Source organism: Microcaecilia unicolor, chromosome 2 (assembly GCF_901765095.1).
Source record: "Microcaecilia unicolor chromosome 2, aMicUni1.1, whole genome shotgun sequence".
Taxonomy (NCBI): Eukaryota; Metazoa; Chordata; class Amphibia; order Gymnophiona; family Siphonopidae; genus Microcaecilia; species Microcaecilia unicolor.
Window position 1 is genome coordinate 238,124,323 of NC_044032.1, and position 12,223 is coordinate 238,136,545.

Below are 12,223 nucleotides of genomic sequence, written 5' to 3' on the forward strand. Positions count from 1 at the left end.
GAGCACATGCCAAAGATTCCTCCTCACATGTGAGCTGGAGAATGGGGTCCAATGTGTGTCACACGCCAAATGTATGTGACTTGGTATGTCTGCTAATTACAAGTGCTGGAGTAATCTCCTAAAATATAACCTTTGTCAATGAATACCTTTTGTCAAGATAAAAACAAAAATGTACTTTCACTTCGTGCAAATCTATGACTACCATTAGCATATATGAACGTTTCAGTCAATCCTAAGCCAAAGGGCCAACATGATACTAAAAGTTTGCCAGATCTATAAAATATACCACTATTTGACTGTAAGCTCTGCTTGAAATTCAGAGTACAGTCAGTCTTCTTGAGTTAGAAGGGGGAAAACAGCACCTAGTAAAACCATTTTGAACTTCTTCATAAATTGGTTCAGAACTCTTATATCTGAGATGTACCTGCAAACCCCCTGTTTTCCACATTGATTATCTATATCTATATATAAATATGGAAAAAAAAGAATCTTTGCAACAAAACATTAATGCACATCAACATTAAAGCAAATCTCATATTCATCTGACTTTTCCGTTCGCAGTAGTTGTGTATATCAGTGGTTTTTAACCCAGTCCTTGGACCTATCTCACCAGTCTGTTTTTCAGGATATCCACAATGACTATATGCAAGAGAGATATTTGCATACAATGGAGGAAGTACATGCTCCTGCATATTCATTGTAGCCATCCTGAAAAACCGACTGGCCAGGTAGACCCGGAGGACAGTGCTGAAAACCACTGGTGTATATAACACATACAGAAGATTCTTACACCTGATAATAATCATCAATACAAAGTAAAGAAAAAGTTATCTTTCTTAAAATGGGAAAAAAAGTTAATGTTAATAATTGGTTTTCACTGTTTCACAGACTGGTGTAACTAATGAAAGGGCAAAAGACATTTCAACCTTCTCTCTTTTAGAAAGAGCCAAGATTGCTGTTAGCATACCTCATTCTGTTCCTCATGCTCCAATATGGCTTGTAGGAAAGCTCTCCTTTCATGGCTTGAAGATTTCTGATCAAACATCCCTGCCTGGATAACCTTCTGATCGACATTCAGCTTATATTTAGCAGCAGCAAGAATCTTCTCTTCTACACTGTTTACAGTACATAGTCGTAGTACCCGAACTTCATTCTGTTGGCCAATTCGATGGGCTCTGTCTTGAGCTTGCAAATCCTATTTGATAAGACACAAATATATTGAGCAAAATTCTCTTCAACAAGATAAGATCTACCATTTGAATTTAAAAAAAAGACATGGGGTTATTATAAGAAACAAGAATATAAAACAAGACTGAAAGTTGTTGTCATGAAATGACCAGTAGTGGTAATAAAAATGCAGAAGAACTATTCCAGGTCCCAAGTCCTAAGTTTATCAAGGTGTTTGTTACTAAAGGTATCAAAAAATACAAGTGTCCCTTAAAATAGTAAGTAATCTTCAGATACTAGTTTGATTTCTGATCTCCCACTGGAACATAACACCCTCTTATTCCGAGATCCCCAACTTAAGCTGAACACATTTGTGATCAAGAGAAATGAATGAATCTGAACTTGTACAGATACGCAGATGTTCAAAAAGAAATAGGAGATCCAGAATTTCTGGGCTTTTCAGTACACTGGGAAGTCCTTTAGTGACCTGATTTCACTGCAAGCTAAAACTCCACTGGGCTCATCTCATATGGAGATACATGATGTGGACCGTTGGAAGGCAAAAGACTAATCTCAGCATGATCAAGAGTGAAATATGATAACTCTGTATGACTTCCTGTACTGCTGCCAATAATCTTGTGTCCTGCTGATAAGAAGGTATGTCAATAATAAATGATTTGGAAAAAGGAGTTATAAGAAATGCAGTGTAACTTAGAGGGAAATCTACAAATAAAAATTATATATAAACTAAATATTAACATAGCCGAGCATATAACTAGCAATCCTACAGGGCTTCAGGTTACATACACCTATTTCAATAGAAACTTAGGAGTCCTTTTACTAAGCTGTGGTAAAAAGTGGCCTTAGCACGCCCTTATACGGGTTTTTCCCCAAGTGCTAAGGCCATTTTTACCGCAGCCAGTAAGGAAAAATTAGATCTTACCTGCTAATTTGCTTTCCTTTAGTCCCTCCGGACCGGACCAGGATTGGACTGATAGGTTGTGCTCGCCTACCAGCAGGTGGAGACTGAGAAAAAAACTCTGATTCTAGAGAGCCAATAGGAGCCCTGGCCATGTGACCTTAGCCTCAGTATTTGAATAACAAAGCAGGAAAGAAAGAAAGACCTTCTGTGCCGTATGGAATCCTAGCAGCCACAAATTCCTCGGCAAAGCCGAGTACTAGAGCTCACCAGCAACTCTCACCAGAGAAGTGGTATGGCCCCTTATGTATTAGAGCTCACCCGCAACTCTCAGCAGAGAAGTGGTATGGCCCCTTATGTATTAGAGCTCACCCGCAACTCTCAGCAGAGAAGTGGTATGGCCCCTTATGTATTAGAGCTCACCCGCAACTCTCAGCAGAGAAGTGGTATGGCTCATTTGAATTATAGCTCACCAGCAACTCTCACCAGCGAAGTGGTATGGCTCACTCGTATTATAGCTGACCAGCAATTCTCACCAGAGAAGAGGTATGGCTCACTTGTATCATAGCTCACCAGCAACTCCCACCAGAAGAGAGGTATGGCTCACTTGTATTATAGATCACCAGCAATTCCCACCAGAGAAGTGGTATGGCCCTTTAAAGCTGTACAGATATCTACCAAGATACATATAAACATATACATATATACGTACATATATATACCAGGAGCGGAGCCCACCAGCAACTCCGACCAGACGTGACATGGCTCACTTAAAATTCTATCTATACAAGCTTCTGGCTTAATTGCTTGTTTGTGGTTGTTGTTATTTTTTATTTTTTAATATTCCATTGAAAAGATGACGAAAAATGGAAGGGGCCTGGTCCGGTCTGGAGGGACTAAAGGAAAGCAAATTAGCAGGTAAGATCTAATTTCTCCTTCCTTAGCGTCCCTCCGGACCGGACCAGGATTGGACTGATGGGAAGTACAAAAGCAGTAATCTTACGGGAGGGACAGACATTGAGAACGCGGTAGAGTCCCTTAAAACACCCAAACTAGGAAAAATACCGAGCCGAAAGCTTGACGATCCAAGAGCCACCAACAAACTAAATAGGATGACTACAAAGCAAGAAAACTGAGAAGTCCAAGCGACGCTGAACATGCCCCCTACCAAGGGCCGCTATATATTGTTCCCTACTGCACTATTAGTACAGCGCAAAGGACAGAGAGAGACTCGAGAAAAAACGACTGAACGAAAGATGGCAAAGGTAGAGGCGGAGCCGCCTCAAAACAAAAAAAAATCTGCAATGAATCTACTATTCCTCCAGATATCCTAGACCCTTGCCCACCTAGCAACAGATTGGAAGTATGTAAAGGCTGTCAGTGAGAAAGTACCTGATCACTTGAAGCTAAAGAGGTAAAAATAAGAGTGCAGTTAAATAAATCATCCTAGAATAAAATACTATGCAGTTAAATAAATCATCCTAGAATAAAATACTATGCAGGAGAAGAAGGTACCTCAATTCCTGCTGCAAACTAGACTGAAGGTCTCAATAAACTGCCGGCCGCTGCAGTTAGACAATATGAAGAAAACATATCTCAGAGCGCAATTCAAATGAGAGAGAAAGAATCGTCTGTAGCTGTTGCCTCTGCAAGCAGATCACCTGAGACTCTTGTCGTAGACCCCAATTAGTGGAAACGGGAATAAAACAACAGTAGACACTTGTCAGTACCTTTTATCTGTTAGATACATATAGAAGTCAATAAACCACTACACAGTTCCAGGAATAACATGCATAGAATGTTTGTACGTTTAGGAATCTAGCCAGATGCTCATGGCCTGGGTTGGCCGTGGACAGAAAGCTGGGCTCGATGGAACCTTTGACCTTTTCCCAGTGTGGTATTACATATGTACTTATGTAGTAGAACTATATATATGCATATATATTTTCCCAGATGTAGCCACCAAAAACTGTCTACTGTGTATATTCTCCAGGCATACCTGCAGGAAGGATGCTCAATCTCAACCACCAGACCCGAGTGCTGCACTATTGAGAATACAGAGGCCAACTGAACTGAGGGAATACCATCCAAGATAAATATCCGGGTGCGAGAGGGCATGTATCCGTGCCACTGACGAATCTTTTCAGCAAGAGACTAAGTGAGGAATATGGGAGGTCAGAGCGAAAACAAAAGGTTCTAGAACTGGGACGTTCCATTAAGGTACCGTCCGCTGACAACGCCCAGAAGGTGAGAGTCTAGCAGGGTGAAATCAAGGAGGAAAAACACACACACAAAAAAAATACACATAAGGTTCTCTTTTTATTTATTTATTTATTTATTAATTATTCCAATGCCCATGAAATTGACGGAGTGAAAATTTGCCAAAGGAGACTACCGAGACTCCAAAGAGAATGCAGAAGAAATTCCTTCTTGGGAGCTAGAAAGTAAAATTGTACTCTGCAAAATAGAGGCAGGAAATGGCCGAAGGCCCAAGATCATCAAGAAAAAACATAAAGTGGGATGCTTGTAGAGAAGACAACTTGATTAAACAAAGAGAGAAAAACAGAGATATGAAATGAAATCTAATGAGATCACATGAAAGCTCAAAAGAGAGATCAAATGAGAGACCTGGCTACATTCACCACGTAACCTAGAGTCTGCCCAAAATGCACACCCGTTGCTTGACGTGACAACTCTGCCAATAAGACTGTCTCTAATGAACCGGTCGTCTAGGAAAGGATGAAACAAGAAGCCCTTGCTTCATGAGCGCCGCTGCTACGACCATAACTTAAGTGAAAGTGTGCGGAGCCGCCGCTAGACCGAAGAGCTGGGCAAGAAAACTGGTAATGAGGAGCTTCTCAACATCCTCGTATCATGGTCATTTCTCCTCCCATACTGAGATGTACTGAGATGTACCGAGATGAATGTGGTATTTGCAACCTGTATGGACCACAACTGAGAACAGGATGGTGGGCTTGATGGACTCTTAGTCTTTCCCCGTATGACAAAACTCATGTACTGATAGCAAAAATGCACAGGAAGTGAAAGAATCCCTGCCAATTGAAAGGAAGCTGTGGAGTGAAGGTGCATAGAATGAAAATGAAAAGGAAAAACATGTGAAACGGACAAAAGTGGTGAAATTTTGTGCCACAGACTTTCTGGTGAAGGCAATGGAGACAAGACCGTATGTGACTTCAAGAAAGTTCGAGACAAGAATATAAGATCTCTAAGGAAGAGATAATAGATGCTATGAACGAGCATACCGGACAAAAACCAGGATGTTTACAAACTGTTAATGCGGTATTTAAAGAAAAAACCATAAATGACCTTATTTCCTAAGTGGTCATATGTTCCGTAATTACCAGAAAAAAGCCAAGATGAAAAAATGAGAGGTTCACGACAGTTGGAAAAGTAGGGAAAATATGAATAAAGCATGCCCTCAAAGGCAGCTACAAAATTGGGCGCTTAGTAGCCAGGACTGTCCCTCAGGGAATACGAAAGAGCTATAGATCCCCATGGCCTCTGAACAATGCACCCTATGTCAGAGAAAAAATTTATTAAGTTTCTAAAACACCGTAGAATACTATAGCCATCAAGGGAAATACTTGAAAGGAAATAAGATATTATAGCAAGAATTGTAGAGCACCAATCATTGACTATTAGATCCTTATCCGCCATCATCTACTATGTTACCATTCTGAGGTAAATCCTGCTAACAGAAAAGGTGGTGAATTAGCACAACAGCCTGTTGGCGAAAGTGGAGGAGACAATACTGTGTCTAAATTCAAGAAAACTGGAGACAAGAACATAAGATCTCTAAGGAAGAGGAAGGGATAGTAGATGGTATGTATAGGCATACTGGACCAAACCAGAAAGTTTACCATCTGCCAATGCTGAACTGATAGCAAAGATAAAAACCCAATTAGATGGTTTGAGAACCTTCCACTATCTTTAAGGAGGAAATATGCAAAATGAAAAAGTGACCTCATTCTCTAAGTGGTCATCTGTCCTGTAACTACCAGAAGAAAGCCAAAATGAAATATGAGAGGGTTCAAGACAGTTGGAAAAGAAGGGAAGACATGAACCAAGCATGCCTGCAGCTGAGTGATTGGGAGCTTGATAGACAGGGCAGTCCCCCAGAGAATATGAGAGAGCTTATATATATATATATATATATATATATATATATATATATATATATATATATATATATATATTTGGCATCAAAAACAATCTACTCTATGCCTATAGAGAAAAATTCTTAAATTCTGAAAAAAACACTGTATAATACTACAGCCAATGAGAGAAATGCTTAAAAGGAACAAACTCTGTGCATACAAAAATTAAAATCATAACCTTGTCAAAACTGAAATTACAACCTTGCAGAATTTACATAGACTCAAGGCAGAAAAAGAAGAAATATGGTAACCGCAACACTGGGAAACCAGAGAGAAAAATAATCCTGGAATACAGAGCAAGCAGCCTCAAACCATTTGTGCAAATGGAGTGCATAAATGTGTTCTTCTGTTCTCATTCGTATAATTCGTTGTAGATTTAAATTACGGAGCGCCACACATAACACAGAGCACTGCGTGGAGCGCCACACAACACAGAGCACTGCGTTCTGAAGGAGCAGGCTGCAATATAGAAAACAACTCCAGCGCTGACAAAAAAACATGCTTTAGCCTCTCCTGCATAATGGAGCTCTCTACACCCAAATAAAAACACTTACCGCCGTGGCGACGATAGCGACGGAGCGGGAAACAAACAAAATGGGCGCCGCACTTGCCGAATTCGCGGGAGCGGCATCCGGAGGTGCACCTGACCCGTCCAGAACTGCTACAGCAGACCGCGACGGCGAGGGACTCTGGGCTGACGACTGAAGCCCCAAAGACGGCGAAAGGGAAGGTCCCGACGCACCCCCCAGCGGTGTACAATATTTACAGGAGCCGGAAGAGGAGATCCCCCGACGCTGGCATACAGCGCAGCGTCTCAGCTTCTCGGACATGACGGTAATGCGCGTGCACGCGCGTACCCGATTCACGCCAAAATCTTTTTTGTTTTCTTGAAGCCCTGCTCCGCCGAACAAACCGCTAAAATTAAAACTGACCCAAAAAAAAACGGAAGGAAGAGTAATAACCAGCCAAGAAAACTCCTCCAAATTACTGCTGCCTCTTTTTTTTTTTTTTTTAACAGCTAGATAATATAGACACCCAAAACAGCAACCAGAGCTGCCTGCTCGTTAAAGTAATGGGGAAAAACACCGAGCTGCCTGCTTGTGATTTAGCTTGCTCTTTAAAATGCTTCTAAGTTTTAACTTTCTATAGTGGCTGCCTCTCCCAAAGACATACACCTTTCTAAACAAAGGGTAGTCCTTCCCAGCCACGTATGGGAGATGGGGAGGAAGGGGGACACCCGAGTTTAACACCCCCAGAGGCTGTAAAGAAAGGAAACAAGAAAGGAAAAGAAATCCCTGCCTGACCAGCGTCTAACAGAGAATTCCTAGGCACAGAAGAGGTAGCACAGTTGTTCTTATTATTAACCTCTAAAAGAGAAAGAGAAAGAAAGAGACTAAAGGGCTCGCTTCCTACCTGCTGGGAGACTGAGAAAATACTGGGGCTAAGGTCACATGGCCAGGGCTCCTATTGGCTCTCTAGTCAGAGTTTTTTCTCAGTCTCCACCTGCTGGTAGGCGAGCACAACCCATCAGTCCAATCCTGGTCCGGTCCGGAGGGACGCTAAGGAAAACAAAATTACTTACCTGTAGCAGGTATTCTCTGAGGACAGCAGGATACATTTCCTCCACTTCTGAAAGCTTATAATGCACTTGCATGTGTGCCTTAGAACATAAGTGCTGCCATACTGGAACAGACTGAAGGGTCCCTCAAGCCCAGTATCCTGTTTCTAACAGTAGCCAATCCAGATCACAAGTACCTGGCAAGATCCCAAAAGAGTAAACCGTATTTTATGTTGCTTATCCTAGAAATAAGCAGTGGATTTTTCCAAGTCCATCTTAATAATGGCTAATGGACTTTTGTTTTAGGAAATTATCCAACCTTTTTTTAAACCCTGCTAACTGTTTTTACCACATGCTCTGGCAACGAATTTCAGAGTTTAATTACACACTGAGTGAAGAAATATTTTCTCCAGTTTGTTTTAAATGTACTACTTAGTAGCTTCACTTTATGATGCCCCTTAGTCCTTGTATTTTTGAAAAGAGTAAAAACAAGTGATTCACATCTACCCGTTCCACTCCACTCAGTATCTTAAACACCTCTATCATATCTCCCCCCTCAGTCATCTCTTCTAGATGCTTTAGCATTTCCTCATAGGGAAGTCATCCCATCCCCTTTATAAATTTTGTCGCCCTTTTCTGTGCCTTCTCTAATTCTGCAATATCTCTTTTGAGATGCATTGACCAGAACTGCACACAGTATTCGAGGTGTGGTCATACCACGAAGAAATACAAAGGCATTATCATATTCTCATTTTTATTTTCTATTCCTTTCCTAATTCCTAGCAGTATATTTGCTTTCTTAGCTGCTGCTGCACAATGAGCAGAGGGTTTCAACCTATCATCAACAATGACATCTAGATCCTTTTCCTGGGCGGTGACTCCTAATATGGAACCTAGCATCACGTAGCTATAATCAGGGTTCCTCTTTCCCACATGTATCACTTTGCACTTGCTCACATTAAATGCCATCTGACATTTGGAAGCCCAGTCTCCCTGGCTCGTAAGGTCCTCTTGCAATTTAACAACTTGGAATAACTTTGCATCATCAGCAAAATTTAATTAACTCACTAGTTATTCCCATCTCTAGATCATTTATAAATATGTTAAAAAGTAGTAGACCCAGCAAAGACCCCTAGGGAACTCTACTATCTACCCCTCTCCATTGAGAATACTGACCATTTAACCCTACTCCCTAATTTTGCCCGAGTTTCAGCAAATTCTTCTCTATGAGGTATCAGAGGATACACATACAGAAGACCATCCTCCCAATGAAGGAGAAAGGCATCTGACACTAGTCTGCCGTGTGATCTGAGCCTGGAGCAGAAGTGAGGGACCTTCTTGTTGAGATGAGTGGTGAAAAGATCCACCAAGAAGTGCCTCACTCTCGGATGATCTTGCAGGCTATGCCTATGGTGAGAGCGCACTCGTGAGGTTGCACTACTCTGCTCAACCTGTCTGCCAGGCTATTGTACTTGCCAGCTGGGCATGTTGCTCATAGTACCATCCTGTGAAGAAGGGCCCACTACCACATCCGTACCACCTCCTGACACAAAGGATAAGATTCTCATACTCCCCTGCTTGCTCACAGAATACATTAAAAAATGTCAGTTTGAATGAGAACAATGTGGTTCTATTGCTGATCTCTGAAAGCCTATAGAGCGTTCCAAATAGTCCTTGGCTCCAAAAGGTTGATGTGGAGATCTGTTTCCTGTGCAGACCATCCTCGAGTGTGAAACCCATCCACATGAACACCCCATCCCAGGGTGGGTGTATACTTTGTCAACACCTTTTGAGGAGGTGGAATTTGGAATACAAGTCCAACAGCCAAACTGATCCGAACTGTCCACCAGAGGAGGGACTGAAAAAGCTCTAGAGGAACTTGGAATGACATCCGCTAGGTTTCATCTGGCTTGAGACCACTAGGAAACCAGAGTTCTTTGGGCATCTCTCAAATGGAGGTGAGCCATGGGAGTGCCATGCACTGCAGAGGCCATGTGGCCTAATAATCTCAACATCTGCCGAGCTGTGCCCTGCTTGCTGTTCCAGACCTGTGAGGCGAGAGCTATCAAAGTATATGCTCTAGCCAGTGCCAGAAAGGCCCAAGTTTATAACATATTGAGCAAGACTCCTGTCACGTTCCCTGTCTATGCAGAGTATGGGCACTGGAGGATCGGACGGCCATCTTGGTTTTGGGCTTGTTCCAGGTTTGGGCGGCCATCTTAGTAGGGGGCAGCTTAAGTTATGGCAGCCATCTTGGAGTAGGGCAGCTTCAGGAAGGATGCCCATATTTGGGGTAGGGTGTCACCGATGGGGGCAGCCATCTTGATTTCAGCTGTGCTAGTTTGGGCCTAATTTCTACACTATTTAAGACTCTGCCCTCGGTCCTTCCATGCTTCGGCTTCTACTCAGTTCACTGATTTAGTTGCAGTGCTTTTGGATCTGCTATTGACCACTGCCTGGTATTGACCTCTAACTGTCCCTGGATCTGCTACTGACTGCTGCCTGGTACTGATCTCTGCCTGTTCCCGGATCTGCTATTGTCTGCTGCTTGGTACTGACCACTGCCTGTCCCTGGATCTTCTGTTCTCTGCTGCCTGGTCTAACCCTGTGGACTTTGTGCTGGACTTTGTTCTCTCTGCTGTTGGCTACTCGCACTCAGGGGCTCAACCCCTGGGGAACAGTGGGAGACACAGGGGGAACTCGGGGTTTTGACCGACAGCCCGGTGAGGGGTTGCCCTCATCGAGTACAAGGGCTCACCTCTCCTTGCGGAAAGCATTACAACTTCTATGTATTCCAATCGCCGAGCTGGGAGATGGTGAAACGGGGTAGTTTATGACACACCCTAGGAGCTCCACCACCCAAACAGTTCTCCTCACCAACTCCTGTGCTCCTTCCTGCAAAGTGCTGTTGGCCAGCCAATCATCCAGATAGGGAAACACAAACTCACAGTCTGCGCAGCAATGCTGCAACTACTGTTAAACATTTGGTGAAGATCCTTGGAGCCGACATGAGGCCAAAAGGCAGAACGCAATATTGGTAGTGGTGCTTCCCTACCCAAAATCTAAGACAATTTCTGTAGCTGGGAAGTATAAAAATTTGGGTATAGGCATCCTTTAAGTCCAGAGAGCATAGCCACGGGGAGAACGGTGCCCAGGGAAATCATTCTGAACTTTTCTTTTATCAGAATTTTTTCAGGGCCAGTAGGTCTAGGATGGGACAAAACTCCCTCATTTTTGGGGGCACATGGAAGTACCTAGAATAGAATCCCCTCCCTTCTTCTCCAAGTGGCACAGGTTCAACTGCTTTGGCCTGTAGAAGGGAGGGGATTTTCTCTACAAGTACATGCTTACGCTGAGAGCAGATGTAAGACACTCTCATTGAGCAAGCTGCTGGCTTTTGATGCCAATGAAGTGCATAACTGAAGCGGACTATTTGAAGAACCCACTAGTCCGTGATTATAAGGGGCCACTTTTGATGGTAAAAATTCAGCCTCCATCCCACAGGTACATCATCCAGGATGGTTACTTGGATGGGGGCTGTGCTCTCCTGGAGCCAGTCAAAAGCTTGTCCCTCGCTTTGACTCGGGAGCCAGTTGGGCCTTCTGAGAGTTAGACTGATGTGGCCAGGAGAATTGGGGCTGGGGCTGCTGGGTAGAGTGGGAAAGTGGTGGAAACCTACACCTGAGAGTAATAAGTTTGCCGCCTAGGTCTAGTCGAAAACCTCCAAATGGAGGAGGAGTAAGCTGGGGGCTGCCAACAGAGGGACTGAATGGTGTCAGTATGCTTCTTGATAAGGTATGAAACCTCCTCCACTTTGTCTCCAAAAAGATGGTCTCCTTAGCACAGTACATCCGCTAACCTCTCCTGAACATCTGGTTCCAGGTCTGAGACGTACAGCCATGAGAGTCTGCGCATCCCCACATTCATAGTAGAGAGTCTGGATGCAACATCAAAAGTATCATAAGCACCCCTGGCCAGATATTGCCAACACACCAGCAGTTTGATGGCCAACTGGGGAAGCTCTGCAGTCTACTTCCAAGGAAGCAAGTCCACGAGATTGAGTGTATGGCGCACCAAAGACTTCAAGTATATGCTTGTGTAGAGCTGGTAGGACTGGATGAGGTTAATAGCATCAAGGCCTGATAAACCTTTCTCCCAAACAAATCCAGAGTCTGAGCCTCTCTACCTGGGGGAACCGAGGCATGAATCCTCAAACTTCTGGCTTGTTTGAGAGTGGAGTAGGCCACCAGAGAGTGGTGGAGCAATTGCGCCCTCTCGAATCAGGGAGCCTTCTGGATATGATACTGAGCATCCACCTTCTTTGGTACCAAATGCACTGAGAAGGGAGATTCCCAATTCTTCGTTAGTGCATCTTTAATGATATGGTGTAACAGAGCTGTG

At 43.4% G+C, this 12,223-nt stretch overlaps 1 protein-coding gene across 5 annotated transcripts in view; it reads right to left on the reverse strand.

Annotated features, from left to right (window-relative positions):
• SMARCA2 (SWI/SNF related, matrix associated, actin dependent regulator of chromatin, subfamily a, member 2) overlaps positions 1–12,223 on the reverse strand; it is a 679,721-nt gene that overhangs the window by 260,666 nt on the left and 406,832 nt on the right. For all 5 annotated transcript variants that reach the window (XM_030193821.1, XM_030193826.1, XM_030193822.1 and 2 more), the window contains exon 26: positions 968–1,195. In XM_030193821.1, coding sequence (XP_030049681.1) covers positions 968–1,195 — 228 coding nt within the window. The remainder of the gene's footprint in view (positions 1–967; positions 1,196–12,223) is intronic.